Source organism: Dinoponera quadriceps, unplaced genomic scaffold (genome assembly GCF_001313825.1).
Source record: "Dinoponera quadriceps isolate SergipeBrazil2010 unplaced genomic scaffold, ASM131382v1 scaffold1480, whole genome shotgun sequence".
Classification (NCBI taxonomy): domain Eukaryota; kingdom Metazoa; phylum Arthropoda; class Insecta; order Hymenoptera; family Formicidae; genus Dinoponera; species Dinoponera quadriceps.
The window spans coordinates 9,897-27,718 of NW_014555542.1; the positions used below are offsets into that span (position 1 = coordinate 9,897).

At 39.9% G+C, this 17,822-nt stretch overlaps 1 protein-coding gene and 1 pseudogene across 1 annotated transcript; one reads left to right on the forward strand and one right to left on the reverse strand.

Annotated features, from left to right (window-relative positions):
• Window positions 1-757: 757 nt before the first annotated feature.
• LOC106744630 lies at window positions 758-1,483 on the forward strand (annotated as a pseudogene).
• Window positions 1,484-10,079: 8,596 nt separating this feature from the next.
• LOC106744633 (chondroitin proteoglycan-2-like) lies at window positions 10,080-15,597 on the reverse strand. The gene is made up of 3 exons (XM_014619554.1): window positions 14,244-15,597; window positions 13,655-14,048; window positions 10,080-10,366 (listed from the first exon to the last, which is right to left on the reverse strand). Exons 1-3 carry the CDS (start codon window positions 14,287-14,289, stop codon window positions 10,318-10,320), a joined length of 489 nt encoding a protein of 162 aa, XP_014475040.1. The 5' UTR covers window positions 14,290-15,597; the 3' UTR covers window positions 10,080-10,317.
• Window positions 15,598-17,822: the final 2,225 nt, after the last annotated feature.

Consider the following 17,822-nt stretch of genomic DNA (forward strand, 5'->3'; position numbering starts at 1 on the left):
CCGCGAACGCACAAGCCGTTCTTACGCGGTATAACGTTAAAGATCGCCTATTCCTCTCCTTCGTGAAAATCACCGCACTACCGAGTACAGTTGAACTGTCCTTATGTGATAAAATCGTAATACTCCCCTTCCTGTCGCGGCCTGTCTCCCAACCGCCCTTTTCCTCGCAACCCTGGTGCTGCGGAGAAGCCGGGCAGAGGCTGCGTTATACAGACTTACCGGGCCTCTGTGGCTTCTGTGACCTGCGCTTCGGTGACCTGCGCTTCTGTGGCTCTGACTCAGCGACGATGGAACCGGAAGTATTAAGGGGTTAGGCCAGTCTAGGATTTTCAAAAAATCGAATTTTTTTTTTGCATAAAGTACACTTTAGAGTCCTAAAAACATTATTCAATTAGTAGAATAGTGAAAAAAAAATTTTTTCCCTGTCCAATCCACTGTAGTGTCGAAGCGTTCGGAGCAGGCGACGAGCGCATTTTCTACCTGCCGCGGCGGGCTTCCTTTTGTCTCCTTTTTACGACTCTTAACCTCTGCACTAATGTACCAACGGGGCCTGAGGGCTCTAATGGTTCCCCAAAAGGTCGTTAGGAAGTACTAGTTCATCAATACAGCTGTATGTGTTGGCTTGTGTGTGGGTCAGTCAGCTGAAAAACGACGCCACGCGTGGACGCTTCTTTTTGTTTTTGTTAGTTTTTCTGCTCCAACGAATTACTTTATTGACTACAGTGGTTTTTACTGATAAACTATCATTGTTAATAATATGAGTGATGACAAGAAACCAGTATATTCGGCGCAAAAAGGCAAAAGAGGACGGAAATCCAAAGCAGATAGACCAAGCATTTTAAAGCGGCAGCGTTCGTTAAATCGCTTTGAAATGGAGCAGCCCAGTGAGAACGTTGGTACGTCTGCTAATAAATTATCTGCAAATAATTCAGATGATATTCAAGTGAATCCTAGTGTTGGATATAGGATGATAGACTTTTTGACAGTGTTTACAGCAATTTCTCAAGTAGTTGTTTGTAAAAANGACGAATATACACATAAACCACCTTTACATGATAAAGTATACAAGGCTATAACTCCAATTTATGAAAAATTAACCAGTGATGACCTACTCACTCGTTGCATAGGCGGCTTCACTCAAAACAGTAATGAGAGTTTCAACGCTACAGTATGGTCGATGGCCCCGAAAGTGACATCCAGTGGCAAAAATGTACTTGACACAGCTGTATATATTGCTGCAGGTACTTATAATGATGTCCTCACAAGTGCCATGAGAGTCATGTAGAACATAGGCATCAAAATTGGGCCAAACTGCTACAATTACTGTCAAGAGACTGATCAAAACCGAATCAAATTATCCGATCTTTCGATCTTAGATGCTGCAAGAAGGTCTCAAATCGAACAGAAGGTATGCAGAAAGGAAGAAAATGAGTTCCACGTGTCCAAGGAAGGTGAAATGTACGGCGCAGGCATCGCAGACTGAAGGTATAACAAAATTTTCAACACGTAAAACTTTAAACGCGTTTTTCTCGAAACGCATTTTTCAAATCGGGCGACGATAGTACTCGGAGACTATAGCACGTATCCACTTGAAATTTTAACTGTAGCTTCACAGTAACATTATCTAGTAAACTACTTACGATTTTTTTGTTATAATTGCAACTTTTTTTTTTATAAACAATTTACTGCTCATTTTTTCGGTCAAAAATTGAACCTTTTTTTTACAAGTCCGCCATTTTGCGAAAAATTGATGTAAAGCTAAAAACATACGTACTTTACTAGCAAGTCTTATGTAAATTAAATCCCGTTCTTTATTTTGTTTCAGATAGCACGAGTTCCTAGAATCACCGTCGCCTGTAGAGGCCCTCTTGAAAAAGGTGATTCCGAAGATTGGCCCAGTAGCCGCCATTTTGTATCAAAATGTCAATATAAAAATTTTTTTATACATTCAAATAAATGTTTAATAAAGCCTGAAAAAGAGAAATTTGATTTCTTTTTCCTTACTCCCAGAATAAATTGTCAAAGTTAGGCCTTTTTTGAGGGCTCTAGACTGGCCTAACCCCTTAATATATTCTCCTTTTTCAGGTTCTCTAGTTCGCTGCGGTAGCGGAACAGGTGACGACGAAACAGTGAGGCGCCGAAGGAGGGCCAGCGGCTCGAGCGGTGTGAAACCCGCAGCGACAGTCTGAGCGACCGCTGAGCTCTCTGGAGCTGACGTAGCGCCACCCGACCGCATGGCACCCCCACTCTCTCTCTACATTTCCTCTCCGCAAATCACTCCCACACCCCACCCGAGCACTACCGCGAACACGTAATTGGTTCAAATGCAGTAAAAGCTCCACTCATCAAAAATTTTAACCACAAAAACCTCATCCCTGGGAGAGCTCACTTCCGCTCTCCTCCTGCGTACTGCGGTGGGTGGGAGGCGTGCGGGGGCTGCTTTTAAATTAAAACTACCGTGCCTTGCGTCTCTGTGGCTTTGTCCGCAACGACGACGGAACCGGAGTTCTCCCTTTTATTTTCAGTGCGGGCCGGCCTACCTTTACAGTCCTAATACCAAGGTGGAAGTATCTTGCCGAGGGTATGAATGGCTGCGAGCACGGAAAAGATGCGCAGTCGCAAACGATACAACCCCGGAGTACCTGCCGACCCCCCGGGTTCTCTAGGCTTGGCAACGTAAGGCGGCTCTGCGGTGCTCGACTTCCATTCCGACCCCCAAATTCTTGTTCATGGGTAAATTAATACTTCTAAATGATGTGTTGAGGAGAAACGTCCGTTTGTTTGAGCGCTTCCAATTAGACAGAGCCGCAATTTTGGAAGCGGGGTGATCAACTGATGCTCTGTCGCGTGCACGCTCAGTCTCGCGCTTGGTTGAGGTCCCCGCTTTTAGGAGGGCGCCTCGACCAACCGTGTCCCCACACATCCGCGGCTCAGAGCAATTCGGTGCACGGTCCCTAGTTCTTAGCCTTTGTGCTGTTAGTGTTAGCTTAGAGAGATGTGATAGGCTGCTCACACCGGCAATCCTCGACCGGGTAAAATAAATCAGAATAGGCACTGGCAATAGGCACTGACAATAGCTCCGCGAAAAACATAAATGCCGCCATCGCGACTTCGTCCCAAACCCTAGTAGAAGTAGTCGATTATTCCGTGCCTCTTGTGACGGCCAGGAGCACTTCACTGCCCGCGTCGCTTAGATTCGCAGGAATTAGGCTGCTGCAGCTGAACATGAGGCGTTCGGTGACAGGGAAGGTCAACTCATTGTCCAAAAGCGACTGAACATCTTGCTATTGCAGAAATTGCATGTCCGAAAGCAGGTCAGTGGTTACGCCATCGTCGGGCTAGGGACTGGAATGAGGGTGGCTGCTGTATGCGCGCAACGTCCTTGGGTCGCAGTAGTCGCTTGCAACCCCAAAATTCCAGATAATGTTTGTCCCTCGGCTCAGCACGACGCACTGTGCATGTGCGGAAGTGCGAGCACCCGGCTTCTCCTTCTACGTCTTATCGCGCTATTTTTAGTAAAGCGACGAAATAGAGGAGCATTTCAGGCACCTCGAAATGGTGCTTCGTTCACTAAGGAGGCAGAGGATGTTAGTGGGAATGGACGCCAATGTGCGATTCCCTCTCTGAGGCGACCGTAAATTGGATGATAGGGGATCGATGCTCCCGGACTTTATTTGGGCCCGCGGATACAAAGTCCTTAATGTTGTCGGACAGCCGCCCATCTACTGGACGGCATGGGGATCGTCGTACATCGACGTGACCCTGTCGTCATCATCCATGAGCCAGTTCGTCGACGAGTGGAAGGTACGTTGCGACTGGACAATCAGTGACCACAACTCCCTGGACATCACGCTGAGGGTGCCAAAAGTCAGAGGCGGGTAACAGCAAACTACGAAAGCTCGGTTCGACACCAGTCGACCCGACTGGGAGATGTTCGCTGAGAGCCTCGTCGATCTGTCCGGATCGAGACTTGAGGTCCTCAGTTTGATATCTGTGGAGGACGTGGTGAAGTTCGCAGATGTTCTTGCGGGCTCCCTTACGAACGCCTGTGAGAAGGCAATGCCGAGAGAAAGGCAATTTAGAATGTCTAACCCGTCGTGGATGAAAAATTTTACGATCAAAAAGAAAATCGTCTATAGGGACAGACGGGCATATCAGCAGGAAAATGTTGAGCCGACCCGCCAAACTGCATGTCTACCGCTCTTCTTTGCGGAAGTACACCAGGGAGGTGAGGAAGGCGAAACTCGAGAGCTGGCGGAAATTTGTCAAGGAACAAGCCAACTCCGAGCCCTGGGTATTTGTTTATAAGCATCAGGCCGATAAGCTCCGGGTTCACAAAGTGCTGAGCACTGTCCGTGGCAGAAACTCCTCGACCGTCATCCTAGAGGAGACCGCTGCTCGTCTGCTCAACTCGCCTGTGCACGTGTCGGATGACCGGGAGAACGATGACACGCTGCAGCAGCGCGAAGTCAGAGACAGCGTACACTATGTGCCTGACAATGCCGATGACCCTCTCTTCACGCATGCAGAAATTGCACCAGTTGTTAGATCTCTGACAAACAACAAGGCACCAGTGCTGGATCTCATCGAGGTCTCAGTACTGAAGGCCGCCTACAAAACAACTTTTCAATGGCTGCCTTCAGTAGGGCGTCTTTCCCTCGATCTGGAAGGAGGGCTCGCTCTTCTTTGCTCTCAGAGTCTTCTTGAAGGGCGAGGACGTGGAGGTCTCCAAATCCTATAGGCCGAACTGTCTCCTTTCCGTAATAGGGAAACTCTTCGAGAAGCTTCTTCTGAAACGACTCAACAAGACGTCACTCTCGCCGGAGAAGATCTCCGATCGGCAGTTCGGCTTCACACCTGGAAGATCGACGGAGGACGCTGTCGTGGAGCTGCGAAGGATGGTCTCTGCCTCTGAGCAGAGATACGTCATTGCGTTGCTCTTAGACATCTTGGGCGCGTTTGACGTCTGGTGGCCCCTCGTATTGTCAGGATTTAAAGATAGGAACTTCCCTCTTAACATCTTCAAAGTGCTAGTCGACTATTTCTGGGAGAGGGAAGTCTCTCTCTCCTTTGGAGACATAACGGTCTCGGAGAAGGCCATCAGAGGTTGTCCGCAGGGCTCGGTGTTAGTTTCAACTTGCTGGAACGTCATGTTTGATGGGCTTCTTAAGGTGTTGGAAGCTAGAGTAGGGGATAAATTCTTAGCATACGCGGATGATCTTCTCGTATTAGTCAGCGGTGATTCCCGCAGAAAAATTGAGGTAAAAGCACAGGAAGTAATCGACGAAATAGGGAAGTGGTGTAGCTTTGCAAAACTAAAGCTTTCGTCGCGCAAGACTGAGGCCATTGTCATCAGGAGTGACCTTGTCAAAAGGGCCCTAATAGGCAGACGGGGAAGAGCGCGTTCCGATAGGAAGCGAAAAGCGGCCAGGGCCAAAAAAGCTGACCTCGCGGGTAGGCCACCAACCATCCGTTTAGGCAATAATAAGATTCAATTCAAGAAATCAGCCAGGTACTTTGGCATCCACATAGATAGGGGAATGGGTGTATTCACCCATTACAAATATCTCAGCAAGGTTGGGTCGTTTTTTAATAAGCTAGGCAGGTAGGTAGGATGTCAGTGGGGACTGCGTTTCGGAGCACTCTCAGCCATATACCGGGGCGTGTTCGCACCGACGGTGGCATAAGCTGCCGCCGGGTGGACCGACCTGTATGCAAGGGACGAGATTCCTTAAGTCCCTGCAGCGCAGAGTGCTCATTTCGATGACCGCCGTGTATTGCACGGCATCGACTGAGTCGCTCTGTGTGGCTGTAAGCGCGGTTCCCGTCGACATCTTTTTTGCAAAATAACGGGCGCGATTCGATGTTAGAAAAGAGAGAAATGCCAAGCTAGAAGATAGGATTGTTTCCTAAGCAGGGAGCAAAAAGGAGGCCTTAGGCCTCGTGAAGGTTGCGGCAAAAGAGATGTGGCAGGATAGATGGTTTTCTTGTGTCAAAGGTCACATCACACATGCTTTCTTCAGCGATGTCGGGGCTAGAGTTGGTGCGTTCAAACCTGACCACTATGTCGCAAATGATCACTGAACATGGCGACTTCCAGAGGCGCCTCGCGGATCTGGGACTCGCAGACGGTGGATCTGGGACTCGCAGACGCTTGCGGGGACGGCGAAGACACTGCGTAGCATTACCTCTTCCATTGCCAGTTCTTCAAACCGCAGAGAGAGGCTCTGCGGGAATTCGTTGCAGTCGGGGCCTGGGAATGTCCGGCGGCAGCACCCTTCTTGGTGTCGTCTCCAGAGGCTTTCTCGGTCTTTGACGACTACTGCAAGAAGACTTTTTGGATAAAGGGAGGTTGTTGGTGGATTTCTTGAACAACTAGGCCGAGGGCTTTCGGAGACCTCAGTTATGGAGGTGTGGCCTCGTAAGCTTCGCGAGATCACCATACACCCGGGTTGTTTAGGCGTTTTTAGCTGAGTTTCTAGGTAAGGTTTAGCTTCCAAACTAGGCAGGGTCCCACACGTTATCCAATGGCTGGTGAGCAGGATCTTGTATCCCTGCATCCAGTCATATCCCATTTCATTTAGAACACCTAATCCTATTACCTGTCCAAAATATCAATGGAGTCAATAGGGTCAGAGGTCCAGGATCGGGACACAAATGGGCAGGCCTCCCCGTGGTTCCCTTGGGCGTGGCACGTGCGCAGGCCGCGTGGGGGCTAGCGGTTTACCGCACACTCCATGCGCGATTGGAGGGTTTGGAGGCGCGTACGGTCACGGCCGAACTGCCTATCCTGCAAAGTACGCCCGCAGGCGCTGCTGGATTTTTCCATCGCCCGCTTTCTTGTCAGTCGTTGCCAAATCTGGAAAGATAGAATAGATGCTTGGTAGCATATAGCCTAATGGCTGAGGTCGCATGTCGTGGCACGTTACGCCTGTCAGGACAAATATTAATTTGTTCATTCAGAACATTGTTTTAGCTTACTTGGACACAAATACCAACTTAACGTGACGTAAAATATAACGAGAAATTCAAATTGAAATTTGTCCGCATTTAGCTGACGCACACTATAATCACTCGCATATCTTTCCAACGAAGGATCATATCGTCCCTAATTATCATAAATTCAACAAATTCGCGTCGTGAATGGGTAGCAACTCCTCGTATTGGCTCATACATTGATGCAATACTCTGTACACACATGCACATGGTAAATTGAATACTTTTCAACAAATACTAAATAGTAATATCTCTGACATTGCAATTTTAACCTTTCTGCTTTTTTTATTGGTCTGTCTATGGGCTGACGCAAGTGTCACACTATATAATATTATATCTTATTTAAACTACTAATAACATAAATATATATATTACAAAGAAAGTTATTCAATGAATCGATTCTGTAATTTTTTTCGTTTAATCAAGTGGCGCATCCAGTTTTCCCATAAATCGCATTTTTAAACAAGTTATTTAAACAATAATTTTGATGGGTAGGACTGCATGTGGAGATTAGGCGCTCTATATTTAAGTTTCCTGTGAACTTAGCTTAACGACGAGAGCGCGTCGGAGGCTACTCATCGCTCCGGAGTCTAAGTTCCTCGCGGATTCAGACTGCATGTGGCTCTCGAAGAATGACTCTCGTTTATATGCGAGTTTGCCCGTAATAATTTTCCGAGCGCGCTGAGCACGTGGGATAACTGCTGTCATTCCCGTATGAAACGTTTTCCATGGACGATCGCATTATATTGAGTCATGCTCGATTTCCGAATTAATCAGAAAAATTACCGAATAATTATTCAGCGGATTGCTTCTGCAGATTAGCATCTCAATACTATGACTGAGAAAACTAGTTACGCACAAAGCTATGAAAAACCGAAAACCAAACAAAAAATCTTCTGCACACCAGACCAAACAACCTAACTTCTGATTTCTAAAACACTTTCTTCGCGACTGATGAAATGACAAGCGAAACAAGCCGACATTAACTGTTAACGCTAATGTACGATAGATAAAGGCAGTCTGACTATCTACGCTAAAAAGCGCACCTATATATCCGTCGCGAGCGGAGATATCCACAAGCCGACTGGTCGTGCGTTACGCCAACCCACGGCAGACACCGCGGCTCGCAAGAGCGACCGTTCTCGCAAGCGAAAACGATGAACGCTGTCGCTGGCAAGAGCGCTTTATCTGACGCGCGGCAATCTGATTGTCGGATGCTTCGGCGGCAGCGGCCGACCCTCCGGGTTTCGATTACCCCGAATGTCGCAGTGGGTTTCGTCCTAGCAAGAAAGTAGTTTTAAAGTTTCCGCTTGTAGCCATTATTAAATATATTGTCGAACCAATTACCGATGTAACAAATAATTGCAAAAGTGAAAGTTTATATTAAGATAAAGCTGTGCTAAATTTGAAACCTTCACTAATAAAATTTTTTTTTCGTAAAAAATACTTAATAAGACAATGACATATTTCATTTAACGGTGGATAAGATCTACTCCAAGATAATAAGGGGACAAATAAATTAAGGCAAGTAAGAACTCTCAACACTCATTGCCCTTGATTTATTTTGACTCTTATTTATTGCAAGATATTTGTTCCTCAAATATCCGAGAGCTTAATTTTTAGGTTGGTGCAAATGAAATGTCTTTTTTGAGTGTTTTGTATTTCCCACCCCTTTGTATTACTTTTCTATTGTATGTATACTGTGTGAAAAGTACAGGATCCACATGTGATTTAGCGCAAATAACTTTATTTCTATATTGTACTGTTAGCCATAGAAGTTTGCATTAACGCTGTAATAGAAAATAGAGAAATTCGTATGATTTTCTTATACGAGTTCAAACTTGGTCATACTGCAGCCCATGCAATACGTAACATTCATACTGCATTTGGTGAAAGTACTCTAATGAAAAAACGACGAGACGTTAATTTGAAAAATTTTGTTCAGGGGCACAAACCTCGACAATTTGTCTCGCGGACACGCACCTTCCGTCACTGATGACGTTGTTTTGAAGGAGATGGTTGAAACAGATTCAAGATTAACAGTCTGAAAGATTGTCAAAAGATTCGAAGTTGATCATTCAACTGCCATCCGAAATTTAAACAAGTTGGGAAAAGTGAAAAAGTTGGATAAATGAGTCCCCCATGAAATCATAAAGAGAAACAAATTGAGACGTTTGGAGATCTGCATTTTTTTGCGGTTGCGACAGAATACACATGGAAGTTTACAGAGGATTGTGACTTATGATGAAAAATGGATTTTGTACGACAAGCACCGATGTTCTGCGCAGTGGTTAGATACGAATGAGGCTCCAAAATACATTCTAAAATCGAATCTTCACCCCAAGAATATGATGGTGTCTGTGTTGGTCTAGCAAAAGTATCGTTCACTATTCATTAACCAAACAAGGTGAGGTTATAAGTTCTGATGAGTACTGTAATTGCCACCATGCACCAAAAACTGTGCGCTCAACAGCATTGGTCAACAGATACTGCATGTTGCTGTTGCACGATAACGCTAGACCACACATTGCAAAACAAACCGTTCAAAAACTCGTCGAGTGAACATTGAAGTTTTTCTTCACTCTCCCTATTCTCTAGACATCTCACTAACAGATTATCATCTTTTCAAGCATCTTGGGTGCGATTTTGGCGGGCAAAAATTTCAATGAAAAAAGAAATGTGAAAATGCATTTAAGGAGTTTATCAATTCAAACTCTCCAGATTTTTTAAAAAGTGCATTAATGCATTTGAATCAGGTTGGCGGAAGTGTATTGAAATAGGTGGAAGCTATTTTGATTAGTTATGTAAGTTTTAAATTTAAAAAATACAAGTTTCAACTTTATACTTATAAACGGCCATTTCATTTGTACTAAACTAATACATTCATTAATACAATTAATGAATGAGTATTAATTCAACGTTATACTGCATTTTAATTTTGATAAAACTGTTCCATTCATTGGGCGATGAATATTTAACTCACATTTTTATTCAGTAGGAATTTTCTTACATTTCCATAGTAACTATATATTCTTAAAATAACTTTATATTAATATATTATACATGATTTATGGCATCAAGATGAATACATAGTTTACGATATCCGAACACTCTATACATTTAACAGAATTTCATTTCTCGTTTCTCCAATATATAGTGCATTTCTAGGATATAAAAATTCAATGATTTTCTATTGCATAATATTAAAATAAATGCATTTAATCTTGCCAAAATGTATTATTGCTAAGCTTTATAACTAATATTTTTTCGAAACTGTTGCGCTATGTTTGGTCTTCATTCTGATTCTTCAACCACTGAAATTTAAAATAGTTGAACCTGTTCATTTATCCTCGCTTTTGCCTCGTGTTCGCTGAAAAAAAGAAATCATGACATTTTAATTCAAACTATAAAGAGGATCAAATTGATTGATTCTTTATCAATCATTAATCTAACACAATCTACAATTTTATCAAACGTATCAATGATTACAATTTCTGGAAGAAAATTTCTTAGATGTAAGGAAATATTAAATGATCTGTCCTCATCAGAATAAGATGTTCACAATCTTTTGAATACTTTGGATGAACATATATGTGTCAGTTTGTAACAACACATTTGATCCATACACATATTGCAGAGAAATCCGCCTTAAAATATAATCTTTCAGAATACGTATACAGAATGGCCTACGTAATGTGTTACAATACAAAAACTATAAATATATTTGTCGTAGCAAAAGTTATTTATGAGAAAGTTTTATTTATTCAAAAAGTCTTTCCACCCATGTAAATAAAAATTCTCCCTGCTCTTTCTTAAGAGGGACGGGGGCTAACTTCGTAATTTCAAATGGAATCTCCTATAAAATATTACATATGTGGGTTCTATGGGAAAAACCAACTAAACTTTATCTGAAACATTTCTTTGAAAAATGCTTCTATCAAAAGTTATAAACATTTAAACATTTTTCTTCTCACATTCACTGGTGATTTTTCCGGAAAACTTTGTTTTATGAGATTTAGAGTACGAGATAAGAAATAAACACACATAGTACACTTACATTTGGAGATAAACACACATTTATTTAGTCAGTTCTAAGTTGTTTTTCATGCTATCAATTTCGAAAAGTATGACTTGATTTAACATGGAAGTTGATATGTTGTTAATTTTGGGAGAATATGAGAAAAATCCTCAACGTGCGGCACAATTATTTTTTAAACGTTATAGTATTATAAAATCGCACAGAGCATTTGTTTGTCTGGAAAAGTTCATGCGTGCATGGTCAACTAAACGCAATTACAAGACAAAAAGTAAACCCAGTTGCTTATTATGATAACAGTATCAATATTCTCGCGGCAATTAAAATAAATCTACATGTCAGTCAAGTCAAATAGCAATCTGGAATTACATGATCTTTAATACAGCGAATTCTGAAGAAACCAAATTTCCATCCGTACCATTTAATTTTAATTCAAGGACTTTTGGAAGTTGATTATGAGTGTTGTTTAATATTTTGCGAATGGATGCGTGATGCCATAGTAAATAATTTATTTTTGCAAAGTATTCTTTTTTCTGATAAAACACAATTTATCAACACTAAGCATCTTAATAGATACAATATACACTATTGGTCAAACGAAAATATTGTACTGCATACAGTTTCTTTCCAGTATCGTTAGTCACTAAATATATGATGAGTATAATATAGTAATATTATACTCCTCATCATATATTTAGTATAATAGGAGTAATAATTGGCTATTTTGTAATTGGACAATGCTTTTTCGATAGTTCCGTTAATACTGAATTCTATTGTGATTTATTGAGCAATAATTTTTTCTACTTCTAAAAAAATTATCACTTAATGTAAGAAAAGAATTGTAGTATCAACAAAATAGTACACTTCATCTTTTTTTCAGAGCTACGCGTACTTTTTCAACGAAATATATAGTGGCAGATGAATAAGTCAAGGAAGTACTGTCTAATGGTCCCCTCGACCACTTGATCTTACAACTTTGTACTATTTTTTATGGAGCAATATTAAAAAGAAAGTCCGGTATCAACCACCTATGACGAAAGAAGACTTTAAAAGAGGAGTACGTAAAGTTTGCGCTAGCAACGACCCCAGAAATGTTGTTTAATGTCAGACAAAATTTTGTAGAAAGAATTTTGTAGAAAGAATAAGTGTTTAAATGTTAACGGTTATCAGTTTTGCACATTTCATTAACCCATTCGAGACCGATTGCACACCGTGTGTGCAATGGATTTACGTAGCTATAAAACTAGTTGCACACCGTGTGTGCAATAATAATGAAGAGAAATTATCACTCATTCTGAGTAAAGTGGTTGTCGAGATAAGATTTGTTTTCAATTAATATATCTGTAAAATATAGAAAAACAAAATTTGGCATTGGTTTTAACACTATGCCGTCCGCATGTATAATCGGGATTCTTTCTTGTTACTTAAACAGAACACAAACAGAACACCAACAGTACACAATCAGAATACAAACAGCACCAACGTAGTGTCGTCGGCTTTTGAGCATTATTTTATTACCTTTAGAGATTTTTCTAAAAATTTATTCCTCGTTTATATTATTTTCTTCATAACTCAATTTTATTTTTGTGGCTTTTTACTATTTTTTAAAAATTTTCTTTGCATTATATTTTGTTCTTCATTATTGAAAGCAAAATAACGATTTTATGTTATCTAACTATTTTTGACATAAATGTTTATCAATCTTAATGATGAATTTTTATTTTATTTTACATGGCACACATGGTGTTCAATCTGCTCCCCGCAATAAATATTTTCTGAGGAGCGAGCTGCACACACGGTGTGCAATCATCTTATTTGTGTGAATTGACTTACGAATTGTGTGATTTCTATAGTAAACAAGTTTTTTTTATTAAAAATAAACAATATAAAAAAAAATTTCGCTCCTGGGGACCGTGTTCGAAAAAATTCGCCGTCTCGAATAAGTTAAGTAAAAAACAAAAAAAATGTAAGGCCATTTATTTAATTTATGGTTATATTTTTAACTTGAATGTAGTCTATTTTAAAGTTTAAATGTTTATAACTTTTAATGGAAGCATTTTTCAAAGAAATGTTTCAGATAACGTTAAGTTGTTTTTTTTTTCCATAGCATCCAAATATGTAATATTTTATAGAAGGTTCCGTTTGAAATTACGATGTTATCCCCCGTCCTCCTTCAAGAGAGAGAGAGAGAGAGAGAGAGAGAGAGAGAGAGAGAGAGAGAGAGAGAGGAGTAAAATTTTGGTTTACATAGTTTGAAAGACTTCTTAAATACATAAATCTTTCTTATGAACAACTTTTTGAAACAACACATATTTATAGAGTTTTTAGGTTGTAATATTTTACATGGACTACCCTGTGAGAAATGTTAAAAAAGTTGTATGTTCATTTTAGAGTTTATATATTTGAGAATCGCCCATACGTTATCTACACATATCACTTATCAATTTCGTCATCGACTTTGGTGTCTTCTGGTAGATAGTAATAAGTAGGAGTTTACTTATCTCCGTTTATTGTCTTCAGTTTATCAAGAAGTTGTTTTTTGCAGATTAAATAATAATCTAAATTATTCTGTGATTGTGTAGCTTTTAAATGTTGTGCTTTCAAAGGTTTAATGTATCTTACCAGCCGGTAACGTTCTCTGCAGCGTCGCAGGCATCGATCAGTTCATTAAACGCGTTCCCTTTGCCGCAATTCTGCAGTCGTGGATGACCGTTTACGCAGAGGAAGTAATGATGACAGTCAGCATTGCTGCGATAGAATCTGATTTCCCCACCCCGAAAGAAGCTGTTTGTCACCTCCGGACAGCGGAAACCCAGGAAAGCTTCGGCGTCGCAGTCCGATACCTGATCCGGCCAATCGCATCGGTAAATCTCCGGATTAAAGGCTAGACCTTCCGGACAATTGAACACGTATCCCCTACCGTCCACGCAGTTCATGAACTGACCGCAGTTCTTATCGTCGCCAATCTTAAAGTAACCATATTGATGAGGGCAATCCGGAGATGGATCCGCCGGCTCTGAAAACAATTTAGGGAAATGAATACATGAAATGAAAAATATATGTTTGGAATAAAACAAATACAGATATTTTCAAAATTAAATTATTTAAATTTACATAAAAAGTGTCAGAATTTCAAACAATGCACGTAATTGGAGTTAATTCAATAGTAATATTATTAAAACCAATATATTATGTATTACAGATACTACACTTTTGATCTTAGCACATAGTGGCGAGAAGCGTTGTACATTATACATTAATCTCCGCCTGCGGTCGTTGTCTGACGACAACAACCGTTGCTGGTTCCAAGCCCGGATAAAGTGAAAAGGGTTGGAGGGCCAGGCCAGCAACCTACTCTCTGTAAAATGAACTTAAGCTCAAAGTATCGACACGAAGCCTCGGAATTGGACAGATAAAACGATGACGTTTCATGTGAAAAAAAGGAAAACGAGACAATAGAACAGAAATACACTGAGAATAGGTTCGTGGAACATCACATCGTTTAACAACAAAGGCTAAGAAATTGTCAAGGAACTGAACAAGAAAAAAATAATGGTCTGTGCTATACAAAAAACAAAGATGAAAGGTCAATGACAATACGGCGACTATATGTTAGGATGCAATAGTATAAACAAAGAGCAGCCAAGACAGGTGCAGGTATACTCGTACTGATATATAAATGTATAGGGACATCATAAAAAATTGTCAATACATATCAGAAAGAATATTACTTATAAAAATCACACTCGACCACCTGAGGTTAAGCATATTTTCTGTATATAGTGGTAAAGTCTGAAAACCCAAACAAGAAAGAGAAGAGTTCTTCAAGAATCTACAAAATGCGATAGATACAATTCCTACCGAAGAACCCATGGTACTGTTGGGAGATTTTAACGCACGTATTGGCAGAGGGATTGTGCCTGGAATTAAACAGCGTTTTAATGAGGAACATCTTAACTCAAGTGGAGAACTAATGGTCAACTTCTGTGCCTATAATGAACTAAGAGAAAACAATACATTCTTCGACCACAAAGACCAGTATAAATACACGAGAGTATATTAATCGGTACACGATTATGTAACAACGAATAAAAAAATACATCCCATTCAAATAATGGATATCTGAGTCCTGAGTTCCGCGAATGCAGGAAGTGAACATGGTCTAGTGCTGGGAAAGGTTAAACTAGGGATGAAGATGAGAAAACAAGCGCAGAATATAACAGTAGAAAAGATTAATGTGGAGTTCTTATGGAATCAATCAACTAAGGAATTATATCAGGAAAGACTAGCAGAGAAGATCGCGAGAAGTCCGATCAGCATGGAGGAAAGTATAGATGGGAGTTGGTGGGAAAGGATAAGGAAGAACGTAGAGAATGCTGCAAGAGAGGCGCTAGGAGTGCGGAATATCGCAACTAACAGGAAAGGGATTAGGAGTAGAACACCGTGGTTTTGTCAAGAGATAAAAGAGAAATGTAAGGAGAAACGGAAGGTCTACTTGCAATACAAGACTATTGAGAACAGCAGATTCTTACAAGCATTACAAACTAGTTAGGAATGAGACCAATACGGTAGTAAGGTAAAACATGAACACTTGGAACGATTCTCTAAAAAGTTGGAAGGAGATTTCTACAGTGTACAAAAGCAAATACGGCGAGTGATTAAACATCAATGGAAAGAAGTAGCGGAATTATGTGAAGTAAATCGAATACTGGTGGATACATGGGAAAAATACTTAACGGACTTATTTAGAGAAAGCGAAAATAAGAAACAAGTGCAACAACAACAACAAACATACCACATATAAAGCAAGATGTAGAAATCAACATACAAGAGTTAAACAAAACGCTACAGTCGTTGAAAAAATAGGAAATCTCCTGGTCAGGACGGCATACAAGACGAACTGCTAAAATATGGGGGCCAAAGCTTAGCAGAAGAAATGAGAACCCTAATACAAACAATTAATACAAACAATTAAAAATCAATGTGAAATATCAAATAGATGGAGGATTACCATAAATATACTAATGTTTAAAAAAGGAGATAAGCATAAGCTATCCAATTATAGAGGTATAAACCTGTTACACAAGGCGCTGAAACTTAGCACAAAAATCATCACTAACAGAATCAACGAAATTATACCCTCGTCAGAAGAACAGCAAGGTTTTAGATCCGGAAGGTATTGTGTGGATGCTGTATTCATCCTAAGACAGGTGGTCGAGAAATCAATGGAATATAATAAACTTACCTATGCTTCTTAGATCTAACAAAAACCTTTGACCGCATTAGAATTGAGGACGTATTACACCTACTATATAATAGGTATATTCCAATTAACATATTACAAACAATAGATACAAAGACAATTAAATACAAGCGTGTGTCAATAGTCAACTAACAGAAATCATCTCAGCGAACAAAGGCATCAGGTAAGGAGACTCCTTGAGCCCATTATTATTTAACATTTTAATAGACGAAATAGTTAAGGGAGTACGTGCTGGGGCAGGCTATAGAATGGGAGATGAAGAGGTAAAAATTCTTTGTTATGCGGACGCTGTATTACTTGCAGAAAGCGAAGATGACCTTCAAAGGCTATTATATATGTTCAACACAACAGCAAAATAGTATAATATGGTGATATCAAGTGAAAAGATAAAATGCATGACTACATCAAAGGGGCTAACCAAATGCAAACTTGAAGTAAATAACCAAATAATACAAGAGATGAAATTTAAATACTTTGGTATAGACATAACGAGATATGGAAACGTAAAGGAAGAGATGCAATAAGAAGTAATCAAAGCCAACAAAGTAGCAGGATGCCTGAACGATCTGATCTAGCGAAATAAGCATTTACGGAATGACACAAAAGCCAGAATTTATAAAACATCGATGAAACCAATTATGACATACACTGCAGAGACAGGACCAGATACGGCGAGGACAAGGCAACTACTGCAGACTACAGAAATGAGAATACTGAAAAGGATATCGGGAAAAACGTTGAGGAATAGAGAGAGAAATGAGAACATCAGGCGAGCATACAACGTGGAAAACATCAATGATGATAGAACAGACATTAGTCTAAGATGGGAGAAAGAACAAGAAAAAAATATTATATATTATTCCAATAATTCAAATATTGCTTTCAATGATATTGTTATTGTAACAAAAAAATTCACTTTAATTATGCGTAGTGTTGGAAATTCTATTCCTTTCAACAGCACTTCCTGATCAAAAACCTTTACGTAAATAAATAAATAAATATGTATATATATATAAATAAATAAATATATATATATATATAAATATGTATAAATAAATAAATAAATAAATAAATAATAAATAAATAAATAAATAAATAAATATATATATATATATATATATATATATATATGAGTGCATGTATGTATATATGTGCCGGATATTTCAGGCCACCTGTGCTCGCCATTTAAAAATGAAAGAAATAATTATTTTGTAAAATGTTTCAGACGAAAATTGTTGGTAATCAAATAATGCATTACATGGGCATATGTAAATGACCTTGGATGACGTAATGAAGGTCATGTTAAAGTTGAATTGAATTTTTTTAACGGGAATATCTTTCGTTACATATTCTTATAGCTGACATTAAGACGTTTTTGAAACACTGGTCATAAGTCATTTTTAGTTGAAGTGTTCCTGAGGTATGTGACTTCAAAATTTTAGTACTGTCATGGTTAACATTACTTAAGATGTATCGCATGGAGATCGCACGTTTGGACTTATACCTCTTCGGGGTGTTTGATTAAAG